This window comes from Durio zibethinus, chromosome 2, assembly GCF_047325235.1.
Source record: "Durio zibethinus cultivar Kanyao isolate XHJ-2024 chromosome 2, ASM4732523v1, whole genome shotgun sequence".
In the NCBI taxonomy this organism is placed as follows: Eukaryota; Viridiplantae; Streptophyta; class Magnoliopsida; order Malvales; family Malvaceae; genus Durio; species Durio zibethinus.
The window spans coordinates 36,549,089-36,567,557 of NC_143163.1; the positions used below are offsets into that span (position 1 = coordinate 36,549,089).

The 18,469-nt window shown below is 31.7% G+C and overlaps 2 protein-coding genes across 3 annotated transcripts; one reads left to right on the plus strand and one right to left on the minus strand.

Moving 5' to 3' along the window:
• Window positions 1–2,692: 2,692 nt before the first annotated feature.
• On the minus strand, window positions 2,693–7,933 carry LOC111318118 (plant UBX domain-containing protein 7-like). Of its 2 annotated transcripts, none has more exons than XM_022920778.2 (10): window positions 7,508–7,933; window positions 6,983–7,110; window positions 6,776–6,886; window positions 6,329–6,524; window positions 5,723–5,800; window positions 5,534–5,602; window positions 4,857–5,000; window positions 4,594–4,696; window positions 3,943–4,211; window positions 2,693–3,329 (listed from the first exon to the last, which is right to left on the minus strand). In XM_022920778.2, exons 1-10 carry the CDS (start codon window positions 7,607–7,609, stop codon window positions 3,165–3,167), a joined length of 1,365 nt encoding a protein of 454 aa, XP_022776513.1. In that variant the 5' UTR covers window positions 7,610–7,933; the 3' UTR covers window positions 2,693–3,164. The 2 variants fall into 2 exon arrangements, with proteins under 2 accessions (XP_022776513.1, XP_022776514.1); XM_022920779.2 differs by having other exon boundaries at window positions 3,943–4,202; window positions 7,508–7,756.
• A 1,177-nt stretch (window positions 7,934–9,110) lies between these two features.
• LOC111318119 (protein CHROMATIN REMODELING 19-like) lies at window positions 9,111–16,601 on the plus strand. The gene is made up of 12 exons (XM_022920780.2): window positions 9,111–9,931; window positions 10,332–10,449; window positions 11,549–11,589; window positions 11,670–11,920; window positions 12,021–12,201; window positions 12,738–12,923; window positions 13,053–13,226; window positions 13,329–13,481; window positions 15,165–15,242; window positions 15,339–15,475; window positions 15,699–15,917; window positions 16,059–16,601. The coding sequence occupies exons 1-12, from the start codon at window positions 9,428–9,430 to the stop codon at window positions 16,219–16,221; spliced, it is 2,205 nt and encodes a 734-aa protein (XP_022776515.1). The 5' UTR covers window positions 9,111–9,427; the 3' UTR covers window positions 16,222–16,601.
• The last annotated feature ends 1,868 nt before the right edge of the window (window positions 16,602–18,469 follow it).

Below are 18,469 nucleotides of genomic sequence, written 5' to 3' on the forward strand. Positions count from 1 at the left end.
ATAATAAAAGATTTTTCTTTTAAACTATCACTTATATGATAAAATTACAATCGTACTTAAATATTACAGAAAATCATTGAATAATCAATTAATAAATTATGATATAATTAGATAAATTTAATCTAAAATTAAACTAAATTTACATAAAATAAAACTTAAACATAAAATCTCAAAATTTTAAAGCTTTTTCATTGTCACTACAATAAGACCTCATTGGTAATAAAAGATTATAATTAAATTGATAGAGAAAAAATGAATAAGCATGATTTTGAATTTAAAAATATTATAAAACAAATTAATTAAATTTAATAGCTACATTTTGTTTAAATATATAGTATTTGGAAAGATATAATCTTTTATTCTATTTGGACTTTGATTTTTTGGTAAGTTAAAATTTAGATATTTTAAAATTTAAATATAAAATATTTGACATTTTATTTAAATTTGAATGCATTATCTTAAATGTCATAAAAAAATTATTAAACATAGAAATATTTATGTCAGTATACTTTATTCGATAATTTTAAACCTTATAATATTATATGTATGTGATATATATATGTATGTATATGATATGATTATAAAAATTTACATATTTTTTAAAAAATATTTACTAAATTACTTTCAATTGGATGGTAAAAAAAAATACTCTATGATATAAGTTACATGTTATATACATATATAAATTATATAAATTAAATATACATAAGTTACATGTTATATATAAATTGATTTAAATAAACTGTTTACAAGTTAAATAAATAAATTATTTATTTATTTATTTTATAAATATTACGTGTTATTCATGTGTCATTAAGAATAATATAATAAAAAATTAATTAATTAGATAATTTTAGATTACTTAAATCAAACACAAAAATCATGCTTCCCTTGAGATTAACAAAACACATGAATCATTTATTTTCTTTGAATATTACTTTTTTTTTCGAAATTATTTTTCCTTCTAAAACCTAAGAATTTGCGTACAGAACACCTTCTAAATGCATTTAGAATCATCATAAAAGATATTTACTGTTAGTAGTCTAAATTTCCTTTAAAAGAAGTATTAGTAATCTTAAAGAAAATATTACAACAATAAGAATTTGAGATTTTTGTACTAAAGTATGAATCATATCCAAATTATTTGAGGCGAAATCGTGAAAGTTATGAGATATGTGAATGAAAAATAATTATTATTTCTTATCTTGTAATTCAAAATAATATTATTATATATCTAAATAAAATTTATTATTAACAACTCGAATAAAATTATTAGTGCAAATAAAATGGATTTAATAGTAGAGAGGAAGTTTTAGAATATTGAGATTTTAAATTCAAAGTTTTACTGTATATATGAGTTTGATTATTTAATTAAGTTATAATTTATTAATTAATTATTTAATTGATTATATAAATATAATATTTGATTATGAATATAATTAAAAAAAACTATTTATAGAATAGTTAAAAGAAAAAAATTAAATAAAATTACACTCCGTCCGTCCTATACTTTCTCTGTCCTATAATGTGAGCTCTCAATTGATTTTCACAGAGTTACTAAAAATAAAAAATAAAAAATATAGTAATATTATACTAATATAGTATACTATTATATATATAATATTAAATAGAATAGACTAATAGAATATAGATAATATATAAAATAGAAATTAAAATAAAATATATAATATAGAGATAAATAATAAATAATTATAAATATATTAATAATTTAATTTTATAAATTTATAATTTAATTTTATAATTATAATAAGAAAGCTTTATGATTTTTAAAAATTTTTTTATAAAATTGAAGTTCTATAATTTTTATTGATAAAAAAAGGATAAAAAATAATTTTAGAATATAAAAATATTTAAGTGTTAAAAAATATATAATTTTAAGACATTAAAAAAATAGCAAACAAAATGAGAGGGATATGGTAATAAAAAAAATGAAAAAACAAAGTTAGATCTTTTTCTTTACTTTCGAAGTCGTTTTGATTTGGAGTACATTTTTAACAGTTTCATTTCCTCCTTCGCTCCACAAAATATTGAGCAGAATTTAATATTACAATCCATTTAGATCTGTCCCGTCGCAGCTGGAAGATTCAACCATCGGGAGCCCCTCAATCAGCTCCCAAATGAACCCTATATCATACTATTACTAGTGATTGAGTTAGTTTTATTTTTATGAGAGAAAACAGCATTTCCCTTTCCTTATCAGCTTTGATTGACATCTTCACTTCTCTCCTCCCAATCCTGTTTCCCTCGAGAGGGGCAGCCGAGGGATTGCGTGGGAGCTTTCTTTACTTTCTTTGGTTGCCCCCACACGTTTTGGGAAAGGACCACCAACACTTCCAACCCCCCACATTGTAGTGGGCTCCCTCCCCCCCTTTTGCTCTGCCATATCATATATATTTTTTTCCTCTTCTTTTCTCTTTGTTTTCACCCGCCCAAAAAGGTTGGAAGTTTTCTTTTTTCCTTTGGAGAAATCCAGTTAAGTTGCTTCAACCCCATATCAGTATCATATGGATGTTAAAAGCTACCTCCCTTGCTTACTAGATAACACCAACATAATACAAGTAAATCTTTATATATATATATATATATATATATATATATATATATATATATACTATATATATAAACACGTTCTAGCAAACTAACTATGCATCACCATACTTTGATTTACATGTTGAGCAAAAGAAGGGTTTATTTTCTTGTCCATGAAACAAAAGTCTGAGTCTGACCCACGTACATAAACAGTATACAGATAAAAGATGGTTGAAGTGAATGGATACGAAAATCCCTTGACTTTATCGATTGACTATATCGATGAGGCCTAGTCCATCTGCCTTAACACCATCCACAAGATTTCAGTTTTTGGGAGAATATTGGTGGCAGAAGAAGTGGCACTGGGTATGCAGCTTATGGGTCTGATTTTTGAAAGAAAAAAACAAACTGCAATAAGTGTTAAAAGACATGATTGAGTATATACACATAATAAAGTTGGTGGTTCCTTAATCCCAAGCCCCCTATCATCGCAAATAAACTTCTTTGAAGAGCCAACACAAAGCAACAAACAGGGATATAAGAGTTTGTAAACCAAAATCTTCAACGGTAGGTTGGTTGAAGAAACTTGAAAACCAGTGTCGACTTCACAGTGTTCATTCCCATGCAACCGAGATCATAGAATTGGCGAGCTCTGATTCTGCAAAAGTTAATTTACTATCATAATCCAAAGTTTTTGAGGCTCCAGGAATCGGCTGGGTTAAGCGGAATGGCTTTGATTCAGCTTCACCAAGTTGAGAATAGCAAAATGACCACAGTAGCTGCAAAATGACAAAAAGCAATGAGAGAAGTATATAAACCCGTCAGTTAGGACAGTCCTGAGGACAGGACACTAGTCCATCACTCTGCCCAAGGAAACAAAACACATTTTTGTCCCAAATTTTCAAAGTTAAATCTAATGGTCCCTACTCCCTGCTCCCAAAAAGTGATAACATGAAATATCCATTTTAAACATGAATATCAGTTTAAGCTGGTATAGTTATCAGTCAAAGCAACACCTCAATGCTCTTAACTTGGTTCGGATGTACAGGGTTAAATTTATTACTTTGGAAAAGAAAGAACAAGGAGTAGAGGGGGAAGAAATCTGGGGAAAGATTAGTTCAAATGATTCATCGATGCCTACTGTTTATCACAAGATTTCATTATCTTAGTCATGGGCAACAACATTAACAAATCAGTTTCACACATTTTGATAGTGTGCCTACTTACAACAAGCATCCAAAGGGAATATAGTTTACCATACAAATTCTTTGCTCAGACTGGGATCATCCAAGAATATCCATAGTTACATAGAACAAGCCAAATTCAAATATATAAATGATAATAAATCACAGTAAACGAAAGAGAAACATAAGCTCCCCAAAATATGCTCACCTGTATTGGATCAGTGCGAAGAAAATTTCTCTGTACCCTACGTCCATCAGGAAGACGGACTCCAACCCTACATAAGAGGTTCCTATCACCCTTAGGTTCTTCAGGCAAAGGTGGATACATAGGCTGCTTAGTCGAGCATGGTTCCTCCTTGTCAGCAGTGGATAAAACTTTATCATCTGAAGTTGTTTTAATAGCGTCTTTCACGTTCTCCATAGAAGCTGCTATTGCTCTTATCATTTCCTCATCTTCATTGGTTTCATCTGTTGACACTGAAGCAAATGAACTTAAATTACACACAGAACATACAGATGAATCAAGACATTTTTGTAAAACAGCATATGTGATAGTGGATCGATTTTTCAATGTCCTTTTCTTTATCCGCTAATGCAGTATCATATAGAGAAGTAACAATTAAAGAAAGCAATCTATCCCTCCCTCTTGAAAGCTTCGCTGAAAATTTCTATTTATTTCATCAAAATCTGGTCAACCTAGATTTACTTGCTTTCTTGCAACAGATCTCAGTATCTTAAGAAAACCAAATCCAGGCTGAAAAAAGTAGCACACACCGTACACAGGAATTCCATTTACCTGTTTATCGGTTCTCTACCGGTAAACTTTAAATTGGCATAGGAAAGAAAGATATATGATTACCTTTAATTTTTTGTTGTGGTGTAACTGAGCTTCCTCTTGGACGTTTATGAGAGAGAGTTGCATGATAATCCCTAGGGCCACCATCCATGAATTGTACCAGGTCCTACAGTTTAAAATACACAAAAGCTATATGTTGAAAATCATCTCCAACTACTATAAATAACTATGAAATTTTAACAGCTTTCTTTTAAAAGTATTTCATTTTCATTTTTGCTTATTTTCCTAGGGAATTGCTATTTGCAATTTATGTTGCCAATATATACCTCCAGCAAACTCTCGGGTTGAACCATACCACACCAGGAACGCATTTTCTGTCCTGTGATTGGGTCAATAACGAGCACTACAGGAATTGAATCTAGCCTGTAATAGGTACAAACTTTCCTGCCTTCACTTGAATCTTCATATACCTATATCCATAGAACAGAATCAATCAAATGAAGCATACAAGGAAACAAGATACAGATTCAAAGAGTATAATGATATAGAGATCTGCTACGGATATATATGCCAGTCAGTGCTTATGAAGGTGCAGCACCTAAGATATACACAATAAAATTAAGTTGTTGTCTTCAAGGACTTTTTTGATTTTTACATCCACATTTGCTAATTAAAATTGCAGTATCATACCAATTCCTGTTTAAAAAAAAAAAGAAAAAAAAGAAAAACAAAAGAAAATACAAAATGACTGCATTTAGAACACATTGACAACTGATCTTTATATATCTCCTTTTCTTATCAAAACACACTGAGACTATAATCTATATTATATAAGAATCTTGTAAATCTAAGCACAATCAAATGGCAAACAACATTCCTAAAGATGCAATAGCATCTGTCAAGAAAAGAAATTAAAGCTAAAGAAATAGAATATGGTCTAAGATTAACAGTCTATGAAGAGAACAGGCAAACAAGGGAAAGGAAACAAATTCATCATACTAACCTGCCAGAAAATAAAGTTGGTGCTAATGGTTTGAGAAACTGCTTCATTTCCCCATGTATCTCGATTAAGCTTCAAAAACACAAGCAACATCATGAAAATAGATTACTTTTTAAGCTACGTCAAACCTAAAGAACAAAGTAACTACTTCATAGGTTTAACTAGAGCAAATAGAGAAGATTCAAACAATACCATATGTGAGCTGAACTCCTTGGTAGATTGCAAGTTCACAAGAAGCCACTTGTCCTCAACAGATGCAGTAGCTTTTGCCTGAAACATAGACATATAGCTTTTGGTTAAATGGACTTTAAAAATTAAGGAGAAAAATAATAGAAAAGGCAGTCTTAAAACCCAAATTTCCTCACCCAGTATTAACTGCTGAAGTATTATTTTTGTTTATTTTCAAAACAAGGTTCTATGTAATGGCTAGTCTTGTGCTATGCACTACGAGGTCGAACAAGGGAGATCATCACTTAAAAGGTGAGGAAAATGTTTTCAGTTTGATATACAGGGCAGATAAAAGAGAAAGTGGGGCAGGCAGGGGCTCTTAATGAGATCCATTTAGCCAATAAAATTACGTTATCAGAAGAAAGTTTTTTTCTTTCTTTCCACTACTTGCACTTCAGTCAGTTTATACACTTTAAAATCTTCAAGGATTCAATATTTTGTGATACTTATATCATCATACTTCTCATAAAAAAATAAAAATAAAACTTAATGATTCTGATTGCATTCATTCAACAATAACAGAAATGTATAAATCATATAGAAAAGAAACTGTTAAGAAAACCAATATACCTTTTCAAATGGTCCCAGGAGCATCAGATGATGAGGAGGACGATATAAAGAGGCAAGACTATCTCGAGGAGCATCTACTGTGGAAGAAGAGCCTTCATCTGATTCCCAAACCCCGGGGCGTTTCATTTCCTCATCAAAATTACGGAATGCAATTACCGAACTCGACTGTTGGGGAGGATATCCCAACCTTGATGATCTGGATGAAAATTAGAAAATGAAATTTTACCACATGATGAACTGTTAGGAAAATGCAGAAGAATATATCTCCAAATCATACAACACTTAAACACAATATAAGCATGCATGCAAGAATGGCAGACACACAAAAAGGGATGACAAAAAAGAAAATCAAAGCAGGCCTTTGCCACTTCACATAAAGAAAAGAAAATAAAATACCACTAAAACCAGCAAGCTATTAATAATATAAAGCAGAAAGACCAAACATACCCATATAGCAATGCATCATCATAAAGTGTCTCCCTTACTACAGGCAAAGGAGGGCGTACTTCCTCTCCATCGATGGATCCAACATTATTATTTCCAGACTCCTTCAACTCCCTGACAATATAAGCCAATGACAGAAACTACATCAAAAAATATTAAAACAAACTATTAGGTGATCATTTAGAGTAAAAATTAATGCAAATATCTAACCCAGAAATTTGATCGACCCAAGAATCCACGTGTTCCACTGCTGGAGACTCTGAAGCCGATGCAGCTACACCACCTTCATTACCAACATAAAACAGCTGAATAGCTTCATCAAGCTTCCAACTTGTAGCCTGTTCTCCACAAATATTCCACAATTAAGTTCCATATGAAATAAACAAAAATAGTCACCTTGGAAATAAACAAATTACCAAAGACAAAGGATTCCCAGTAACTCAACATTTATTAACAGATTGCCTCAGCATTACCCATTGAATCCCAAACCCATTAAGAATCTAAGATCAAAATAGTAAACCCAATCCAGCAACTACTGAATCTTAACTAATCCTAAAAATTCTTCAGTCAAAAACATAAAAATCCAAGATTTTCAGTTAAAACCCAGAAACCAAAACTAGCATAAAATGGAAAAAAAATCACAAAATTTGACATTGTGGAAAACCTTGAATATTCAAAAAGCTTCAAACTTTAAGATATAAATGCAAAAAACAGAGTGAGAGAAGAAAAGGGTACTTGCAAAAACTGCATGGCGGTTTCGGCAGTTTGACCAACGGCGATCTCGAGAAAGGAGGAGACCATGCTCTGCTTATCACTCGCGGACAATATTCCCTCCATGTGGCCCCCTTGTTTTCGTTCCTCAATTTCCCAATCAAATTCCCAAATCCAAAGCCCTAGATAGATAAATTCAGCTCAATTTCGCAGAAAAAGAGATAAAGGGAGAGTGTGTCAGCAAATTTTTAGGGTTTCATTACGAGGATTTACTGATATTTATAGATTTACACCCCAAACGCTGTTAGGAGAAGGAAAACCAAAGGACAAAGGGGCTTTTTTATGTTTTTAAATCAATAATCATTTATCTATTTTATTTCAATTTTTGGGTCCGTGTCCTCATTGAAGAGAGATCTAATTTATGAATCCGCCTATTTTCTCCTCACACCCAAATTTTTTAAATTTTTTTTATAATAAAAATTATTTAATTATCTTTTTCTCTTAAATAAATTTTTAAAAATTCATTTTAAAAAATTCAGAATTACCTAAAAATATTTTAATATAAAATTTTACAAAATTTAATACGAAATTAAACAAAAAAAATAATTTACTTCTAATTTTATATATTTTTTATTTTAAAAAAGTAAAATTTTTAAATGTTTTTTTACCTTAAAAAACTTCAAATTATTTGTTTTTTCTTTTTTTTTATTACGTATTTAATTTCATATGAATTTATGTTAAAATGTTTTTGTACATTTCAGAACTTTCAAAATTATATTTTCAAAAAGTAAAAATAACTTTTAAAATTTTATAAAAATATATTTTTAAAAATGTATTTTTTAAAAAATAATTAAATAATTTTACTTACAAAACTTTTTTAAAAAAAATTGAGGTGTGAAAAAAAAAAAATAGGATGCATTTAGCAATACTCCTTAATTATAATTTGAGAATGAAATTACTAATTTATTTTGCTCAACTGACGGATTCAAGTGCTCAAGATGGTGAGATTAATGGCTAAATAATTATATATTTGTCCTTGTTCGATTTGTTTATATTGAATTGGGATAAAATATTTATTATTTATAACAAATTTAAATAAAATATTGATAATATTATTAAATATTCACAAATATAATATTTTTAAATTTTAATAAATATCGAACTTATATCTAAATTTGTTACTCATTTATATATATACATATAAAATTTTATATTTATAAAAGATTTTAAATCTTAAAAAATAATTTTAATTTGTTATTAATTAAAAATAAATTCAAATTTTAAATTAATTTTTTTTATTTTATATTTTAATAAAAAATTTAAATAAAGGAATCCGAATATTTAAATAATAGTGTTTTAAATAATAAATGGCAAGAGTATTTTTATAAACAATAATAAGGATCCAAAAGCAATATTACGAATTCCCCTTAAAATATCAGATAAAAAATATTTTGATCAAATTGATCTGATTTTCGAATTCGGATTGAAATTTATTTTCCCAAGTTTGTTTGTTAATGTAAATATTTTTTTAATTTAAAATAATATAATATAGATATTTCCTTACAAAAAAGCCGAAAATTTCCCCAAACCAACAGATTCAAGACCCGCGCTTTCTCGGTCTCGCTTTGCAGTGAGTCCCCCATTCTGACTTTTGCTTCTATTTCGTTCGATTCGTTTGAAAAAAAAAAAAAGGGTACAAATGGCCGCTTTAACTCTCCGCTTTCTGTCTCTTTCTGTTTCTTCTCTTCTGTCCTGTCTTTACTTTCACTTCTCTTTAAAAGGTTGGGTCCTCTTTCGTCACCACTCACCCACACCTCGGTCTGTTCCTTCACTGCTTCTCTCGCTTCTTTTTTCCACACCAAACCCAAAAATAGTGAAACAAAAAAAAAAGAAAGAAAAAATAAATTAAAAGGAATTCTTTTTTTTTTTTAAATTGAAATTAAAATGAAGCGCGTTTTCGACGAAATTTCAGACGAAGAATGGGAGAACCATTCTTTCAAGCCTTCTCGTGTTTTAAAGAAAAACCCTAACCCTCGTCCAATTGAATCTTTCGCTTTCAATTCCCAAACTCACGCTAGTTTTTCTTACCAAAGCAGCGACGATTGCGTCGAAGTCGAACAATTGGTGGACGACTCCAACTTGGATGACCACGATGTTGAAGCCGAGGATACCGCCGGGCCTGTCAACCGTGCTCGTCGGTTCGTGGTTGATGATGACGACGACAAGGAAGATGATGAAAAGGACTGCGGTGAAAATGGTTGTGAGAAGGTGTATGATGTTGAGTCGAGTGAAGAGGAGGAAGTGCAAGAGGATGACGTGGTAGGGAAGGCGTTGCAGAAGTGTGCGAAAATATCGACTGAGCTTCGGAAGGAGCTCTACGGGAGTTCCGGCGCTTCTTGTGAACGATACGCCGAAGTAGAATCTTCTTCTGTGAGAATCGTTACACAGGTATTTTTTATTTAAAAAAACTGAAAGCACTGTATTTTTCCGTTTGGTTACTGAGAAAAATGAGGCAGGGAAGGCCTTGATCACTTGAATTTTAATTCTTTTAATTAGAAAAGAGCTCTATGAAATTGCTAAACTTTGCCGCAAGGTCAGGTGATCTGAATTTGGTGAATATTTGCGATAATGCTTTTTGTCTAAGCTTTAGTTTAATGAAAATCACCACAATACTTGTAAATTGATGGTGCTTGAAATTTCATTTTTATGTTCATTTTAGGGGATCCAGTTGTTTTCAGATATTACATAAGGAAAATTGGGGAATGTTTGAATGCATTATCTTTTCTACATTAACTTTTTGTTTTCAAATAGGCTTTTTTATAAATCGGCATATCTCTTACTCTTGCAGAATGATATTGATGTAGCATGTGGGGTGGTGGATTCGGATTTTCAGCCAATTCTCAAGCCATATCAACTGGTTGGTGTGAACTTTCTTCTTCTTTTGCATCGTAAGGGTATTGGAGGAGGTACTTGTTCTAATCTTTTGACTCCCATGTTCTGTTATATATGGACTTATATTGCTCAGTTTTTCAATTATTGATGTGGGTTCCAAATAAGAAATTGTAATTGTTGCTGGGGATTTGATAAGCATATGAGAAGCAATATCTAATAGAAATAATATGAGAAGCAATAACAAACGTTTTCCGTAAACCTCAATGCTCATTCCTAAGTGCCTTTATTTGCCTAGATTCTCATGTATAGTTGGAGATTGTTAATCATGATTGGGTGATTAAAAGTTAAGATGAAGAAAAAAACATAAAATTCACAACTATGGCTGGTGTTCTGAATTTTTGTGTTGCATAATAACTGCATTGACCTTTGTCAATCACTTTCCTGAAATGCGTCAATAACTTTTGTAGGAAAGGGAGGAGAAGGAAAAGAGAAGAATCTTGAGTAATAGGGCTTTCTGGAATAGATAATATTAAGGTTTTATACTCTTAACTTTAAGAGAATGGTATTGAACTTGTGTAGTTTAAGAAAGCCCACAAAGAGGATCCATTGCGGTTCATGCTTGTATCAATTAGTTTCCAATTTGATAAAAAAATTCTGACAAGAATTTGGCAAGGTTGGGTCTTATTGCTGCATCTGATGTTGAATCGACCAAACAGGGATTTTTTTTTTTTTTTTGCTTTCTGTTGCCATATATTGATGTTAATACTAAAGTAATCTGGCCTTCTGATTTTCTTATTGGCTTATTAGTATGGTACATGTACATCAATACTTTTTTGCTGCTACAGTCTCTATTAGTTGTTGATGCCTCTTTGTCTAGATATTTCTCTCATGGTTTTGGATGCTTATTGTTGGATCATTGTTGATCTGATCCAATTCTTCACTTATTTGAAACTCCATCATCGAGCTAATTTATTATTGTTATTTATTTTTCAAATTCTTGCCCCATTTTATTCGGTGCTGCCTCTTGGGGCAGTCATGTGACTAAGATATATATGTATGAAAATATTTGTCCACATAGTTTGTAACTTAAGTCTCTAAGTGTATATTTGTCTATGTTTTAGATCATTTCTATAGTTTGTAAGGACTGCTTACAATTTTTTTGTCTATTTGCAGCTATATTGGCAGATGAGATGGGTCTTGGAAAAACCATTCAGGTACCTGAAGTCTAATTTGTTTCCCTAGATAATCCTGTATGTATTTCATTTTTATCAGACTAAATTTCTTTTCTCCACAGGCTATTACATATCTAACTTTGCTGAAACATCTGAAAAATGATCCTGGTCCTCATTTAATAGTTTGTCCTGCCTCACTTTTGGAAAACTGGGAAAGAGAACTTAAGAAGTGGTGCCCATCATTTTCTGTACTTCAGTATCATGGTGCTGGCCGAGCAGCTTACTCAAAAAAGTTGAGCTATTTGTCCAAAGCTGGATTACCACCTCCATTTAATGTCCTTCTTGTGTGTTATTCACTTTTTGAAAGACACAGGTAAAATTTGTTGGTAACTGAGTTTTTATGTTTATGTTCTATTTTGTTTGTTTTGTACAAGTTTGTGTGTATTTGGCTTTTTTATTAGTGGTTTCTATAGCGTGCAGCAGAAGGATGATCGTAAAATTCTGAAACGTTGGCATTGGAGCTGTGTGCTAATGGATGAGGCCCATGCTTTAAAGGACAAGAACAGCTTTAGGTGGAAAAATCTAATGTCAGTTGCTCGAAATGCAAACCAACGTCTTATGCTAACAGGCACACCACTGCAAAATGATTTACATGTACTATTACCTTTTTCTCCGCCCTAAAATAATTCTAGAATCGGAAATAATTTTGAATAATGGTTGCTGAGCATTGTGGTCTTATGGTGCGACTTGTGAGTCATATGGTTCACAGTTACTGGGAAAAGTTAAGTTTTGTGCTGAAGCATGGAATTTTATCAATTAAAAACCAGTCTTGATGAGCTCTATTTTGTCAAAGATAACCGAAATTTAGTAAGGGAAAAAAGAAGAGTGCAAAGTGTGCATTATGACAACTGTATTTCAACTCAATGGATCATGCATTGAATTTCTGAATTAGATAAAAAAAGTCTTTTGTACCTTAATCATTCATATATATTTTTTTGCTGTTAATGGAATCTCTATTTTTGTAAAAAATACATCTCCTGTTATCATAAAAGCTTCTGATAAGTTTTTTTTTTTGGTCACAATAAAATGGTGGTGGTATCAAAAGCATTAGAAGATATTTTTGTTCAATATGCTTCTGAGTCTTCTACATGTTATATTGTTGTTGCTAAGTGGATAGGTTTTTGTTGCAGGAGCTGTGGTCATTGTTAGAGTTCATGATGCCTGATCTTTTTGCCACTGAGGATGTAGACTTGAAGAAGCTACTAAATGCAGAAGATAGAGAGTTGATCGGTCGTATGAAGTCCATTTTGGGACCATTCGTCTTGAGGCGCTTGAAATCAGATGTGATGCAGCAACTCGTCCCAAAGATACAACGGGTAGATGCTTTCTTACTCTTAGATTTTTAATCAGATATTGAGTTTTGTTTTCTTAGGGACTTTGATTTGAAAATTCCTGTCTAGCATTAACTGTTTCAGTATTCTAGGAGCTAAGTATCACTTCTGCAGGTTGAGTATGTAATTATGGAAAAGCAACAAGAAGATGCTTATAGGGAAGCCATAGAGGAGTATCGTACAATTTCACGAGCACGCTTAGCAAAGTTTTCAGAGTCTGACATGAATAATATTGTTGGAATTCTTCCTCAACGTCAGATCTCAAATTATTTTGTTCAGTTTCGAAAGGTTGCTTCATTTATATTCCTTATTTTTCCCTTGTCGTGCAGTTGATTTCAGAAAGGGTCCCCTGGTGCTTAAACCTAATATCTTTGTTTTGAACTTCTCCAGATTGCAAATCACCCATTATTAGTGAGGCGAATTTATAATGATGAGGATGTTGTTCGCTTTGCTAAAAGGTTACATTCAATGGGTGTTTTTGAATGTACCTTGGTCAGAGTAATTGAGGAACTAAAGAATTACAATGACTTCTCTATTCATCGGGTAATTCTTACCAAGAAGAATTTTCCTTTTCCTCTTCAAGACTTCAGACTTGCTATGATTATTATTTGTTATTTGCATTTTTTTTTCTTTGATTGTGTTCGTTTCTTAGTTCTTTTTCACAAAATGGGGTTCATTCAACATTTACATCTAACTGAAACTTTTATGAGTGATGAAGACATTAGCTGGTGGAGACATATTTGAAATATTTTAGAATAGGAAAAGGAAATATTTGTGAAAGTTGAAAAAGAGGATAGATTAGGATTAACAAGAGAGACTGTTAAGTGCTAGAAAAGGATTAGAATATCTGTGAATTATGAGTGTTGGGGGTTGGTTGGCAGTTGCTCTCCCTTCTATTATAATGTTCCCTACTCAGTTTCCCCAGTCAACATGAAGACTCTATAATATAGTTTTCTTTTCTGCAATAGTTCCCTTAGTATTAAACATATTTTAAGTTGTTTTGTAGTATAACATTACTTCCAGATTGATTCAACCCCAAATTTTAAGTTCTGAGGTGAGTGCTTGAATTTGTGTTTAAATGCCAACATGTTCTTGGCCCATCATTGACCTTATGTTTAAACCGAGATGAGGAATCTCAGGATTTGAATAGTATTTAACTAGTCAGCCTAACAACTTAATTTGCTATGTGAGTGCTCAAAGATGTGTTTTTAATCCTTGACAATTTCAACAATAGTGTAGACTAACATCGTTTTCTGTCATACATGTTCTAGAGGTGGCTTTGCTGTATGTTCATTTTAGAGTTATATGGTCTTCCTATTTGGGTCCTCTTTTATCCTTTGAGGCTTAAGGTTGAAGCATGTTAGGTAATATGATGTTGTGGAATGGATTAATTACCAAATCCTTAGGTTGATGGATGGTGCCTTGTGATATTCACCACAGCCAAGTTTGGTTATCCGTATATATGTTATAATGTTCAGTGTGCTAATACCTACTTATTTGTCGAAGATAATGGGGAGTATAGTTCTAATTACAGCACAGTTAAACGAGTTAAACTTAGAAATGAAATACATACCCTATTTGTGGAGCTTTGTTTTGGATGGCTTTTTTCGTTACAAATTCAATGAAGTACTAGTTAGAATTGATGTTGTGTTCATTTCAATTCTGATCAGACCCTAATGAATCCAATAAACTACAAAATTATCGCTTTATTGATACCATATCCAAATGTTATTAATACACAATTTTGCTCTTTTAAACCTTACTAATTTTGATACCCTATGATAGCTCAGTAATTTGAAGATCCCAATGGATATCAGGTATCTAATATAGAGACTATTTTTGGTTCTTTCAGCCTGCTCCCTTTCTTTAGCATTAAGTGCATAGGGTATTAAATGCCACTCTCAGTTATGCTATATTTTCATTTGAATATGCCTTTTTTTAATCTAGATATTAAGGTAAATGCAAGCGTGATTGTTCATATTTGAACTTATCTTTCCCAGTAGCATGTTAATCCATTTCAACTGTGACAAGTGGATCAGAAAACTGCCGTGCATACCTTTGTGTATACAATTACCATTTATTCTTCTCTGCATAATGACTAGGGTGTAACTGCAAGTTTATGTGGAGAATGCTTTTTGCAATTTTAAATCTAATTGTGACAAAAATCATAAATTCGTTCTGTTCTGGTTCTGGCATTCATATATTTGTTAAACATCATTAATACAGCTTTTACTTCGCTATGAAATTAGTGGTGGTAAAGGAACTCTTTCTGACGAATATGTTATGCTTTCAGCTAAATGCCAGGTATTTTTTATTTCTTCTCTCTCTCTCTCTCTCCCCCCCCCCCCCCCTAACTGTTATTCATTAGTTACAATTGAGTGTGCTTTTCTGTTGGTGCAGGCATTAGCAGAGCTTCTCCCTTCACTCAAGAGAAGTGGGCATCGAGTTCTGATTTTTAGCCAGTGGACATCAATGCTTGATATCTTAGAGTGGACTTTAGATGTGATTGGGGTTACGTATAGGCGGCTTGATGGAAGGTATTGCTTTACATTCTGCTTTGTTAGACTTTTCTTTTTCCTTCTTATGGGGGAAAAGGTTTGGGTTTTCTTTTAAGAGGCTGGTTCTAGGTGTCTACCATGAGGTTAACTGATATAGGACTTTTAGTTGGCAATTTTACTTGTAGACAATGCTGGTGTTCCAGTTTTTTTTCTTTAATTCTCTTTTACTTCAGCTGAGCTTTAAATATATCTTACTTTGCAGTACTCAGGTGACTGATAGGCAGACTATAGTTGATGATTTCAATAATGACACTTCTATATTTGCATGCTTGTTGTCCACGAGAGCTGGAGGACAGGGTTTGAACTTGACAGGAGCTGATACTGTAGTTATTCACGATATGGATTTTAATCCACAGATTGACCGACAGGCTGAAGATCGTTGCCATCGAATTGGCCAAACTAGGCCAGTTACCATATACAGGTGCTTGAAAACACCCTTCCTTTCGCTTTTCTTTTTTCCCCGTCTCCCTATTTCATCTCCTTCTCGTCTCTCTTGAGCACATTGTGATGTTCCAGATGCAAATTTTACATAATTTAGTGAATATGCTCAAATTATTGGCAGGCTGGTTACCAAAGGTACTGTTGATGAGAACGTTTATGAGATTGCGAAAAGGAAGTTGACTCTGGATGCTGCAGTGCTAGAGTCTGGCATGGATGTAGAGAATGAAGGTGACACATCTGAGAAAACAATGGGACAGATACTGGCATCCCTACTGATGAGCTAGAACTAAGAGAGTATGTGATAGATTTTTGCTTTTTTTTTTTAATGTACTTTAGCTGATTCTTTGTATGTAACACCCATTGTTGTATTTAAAGAGAAAATTATATTGATCTATTAGTTAGGGTCATTTGATAGAAAATTAACCTTTATAATTGTTAGGGCATGCCTTACATGGGTAGTAATTACCCAACATCAATGTAGCAGAAAATCAGTGAGAAAATTATTAGCAGAAGAGACCAGTGACTTTTTGGTGCCTATAAAACTAAAAGTGTCAAAACCCCACCCCGTGAATGGTTAAATCTTCCATCCTTTCCCTGAAGGGAGATTAATAGATTGTGATCTTTTATTTGGTGTATTAAAGAGTTGCTATTATTATCTTAGAAACCTTTTACTTGGTGAAGGTGGATTTATATCAGTTTTCATTATATAGGTTGCTTAAAAAGTTGAACAAATTTTAGCAGTTGGCAGGTTGGGAAATTTATGGTAAGCAATCAAGTTGCATTGGAGCCTAGGGAATTTGGATTTGCAGATGGTAAAGTTCTAGTTACTATTCTGATATATTTTTCTTTCAAGTTTATTTTGTTTGGAGGATGGAAAAGTCGAGTGAAAGCAAATTACTAGGGCAATGACTCTAACATCCCACGTGATTTTTTCATGTCTAAACAGTATCTAGTTCAATTTACATTTTATGCCTTTAAATCGTGTAGTTTGGCACATAGCGAGCTTGGGTAGGGGTGGGATCTGATTCGAGGAACTAGGGAGGGAATATTTAAGGGATAGGGACAGACGATAGTCCCCCCTGTGGGGGGTTGGAGGTGGGGCAGGGCTACGGGCCACCCCAGTTTAGGACGTCCTACAACTATTACTGCCCATCTACCTCACCAGATTCCGGTTGCCATCTCCATGCACCGTACGACCATATCTATACCAAGATATTTCATTTCTCTTTTATGTGTTTCTTTTCAAGTCATGTGATAGCTTTTTTTTTTTTTCCCTTTTTAGCAACATATGATAGCTTAATGTTTCTTTTTTTTTAATCTTATTATTATGTGATTTTGAATTATATAATGTTAACTACTAATTTTAGTTTTATGAATTTGTTGGTAACAAATTCTTTGTACTAAAAACTATCTCATATATAATAATGGGATGGGAAACCAAATAATCTTTTCGTACATAACTCATGTTATCCCCCTGCCTCTTCCATCTCACATATTATTATCCCTCTGTATATATACTCTTTTATAGATATTAAATAAAGGGGATAGACCTCTTCCATTGTTTTTTCGAATTTAAATTTGAGATTTTTGTCATATTCTTAGGTTGTATTTGGATCAGTTGTCATGTTAATATTGGAGTTGAGGGTTCAAGAAAAAAATGTGTTATGTCTTTTTCAGCAATGAAAGTATGAGAATAGGGGATTAATTAGAAATTTAAAAAAATCTAATATGTATTTTATTTTTATATTATTAGTAATATTTATATATTTTTATAAATACAATGATATTCATATTGTATATTTTATTTATATATATTTTTAATATCATTATTTTTCTATATTATTATTTTATATCATTAAATTCTAATATATTAAATTTTTTGTAAAAAAATATTTATCCAAACAAAATAATTACATATGCTAACATTTTAAAATACTGTCATTCCAAAATTTTTAAAAATTTTTAAGTTCTATGTCCAAACCCAATCTTGAGATTTATTCTTCTCATTTTGACAGAAAGAAAATTGTAATGGTTTGAACTAATGGTCCATATATACTCCATAGTTGAATGCATGAGCAGAAATTAATACATCAAAATAAGTTGCTTTTTATAGTATATATTTTGGATTACCAAAACCTTTATAATTAAAAAAAATATTATTTGATATACTAATTCTAAATTTTTTTTTAATTTTACAAGCAAGATTAAGATGATAATAAATAGTTTATTTTTTTAAAATTAGTTTTATATTTTTTTAAATATATGTTAAAAGACATATTATCATTTTAATTTCATTTCTGAAATTTAAGCACTTCTTATAATTGCGTCGTCAATCAAGGAAAACCATGGGAAAAACATGCAAAAGTTGGAATGTCATTTTGATCATAATTCCATTATTTCTAATTAGATATTTTTTGCATCACCCATCTAAACGACAATCTTTCCTTCTGTTTCTCTCTCTCTCTCTCTCTCTGTCGTTAGAGAATCTTTCCTACGGTTTTGGTGATGATCGATGAAGATTTGGCTGCCCGT

Excerpts from the sequence above, each read along its gene's own strand:
- LOC111318118 (XM_022920778.2), bottom strand. The coding sequence starts at position 7,609 with ATGGAGGGAATATTGTCCGCGAGTGATAAGCAGAGCATGGTCTCCTCC. Across the intron at positions 7,111-7,507 it reads CCGCCATGCAGTTTTTGCAA|GCTACAAGTTGGAAGCTTGA; the intron begins GTACCCTTTTCT and ends TGTGGAGAACAG. Across the intron at positions 6,887-6,982 it reads TGGGTCGATCAAATTTCTGG|GGAGTTGAAGGAGTCTGGAA; the intron begins GTTAGATATTTG and ends TTATATTGTCAG.
- LOC111318119 (XM_022920780.2), top strand. The coding sequence starts at position 9,428 with ATGAAGCGCGTTTTCGACGAAATTTCAGACGAAGAATGGGAGAACCAT. Across the intron at positions 13,227-13,328 it reads ATTTTGTTCAGTTTCGAAAG|ATTGCAAATCACCCATTATT; the intron begins GTTGCTTCATTT and ends GAACTTCTCCAG. Across the intron at positions 13,482-15,164 it reads ATGACTTCTCTATTCATCGG|CTTTTACTTCGCTATGAAAT; the intron begins GTAATTCTTACC and ends TCATTAATACAG.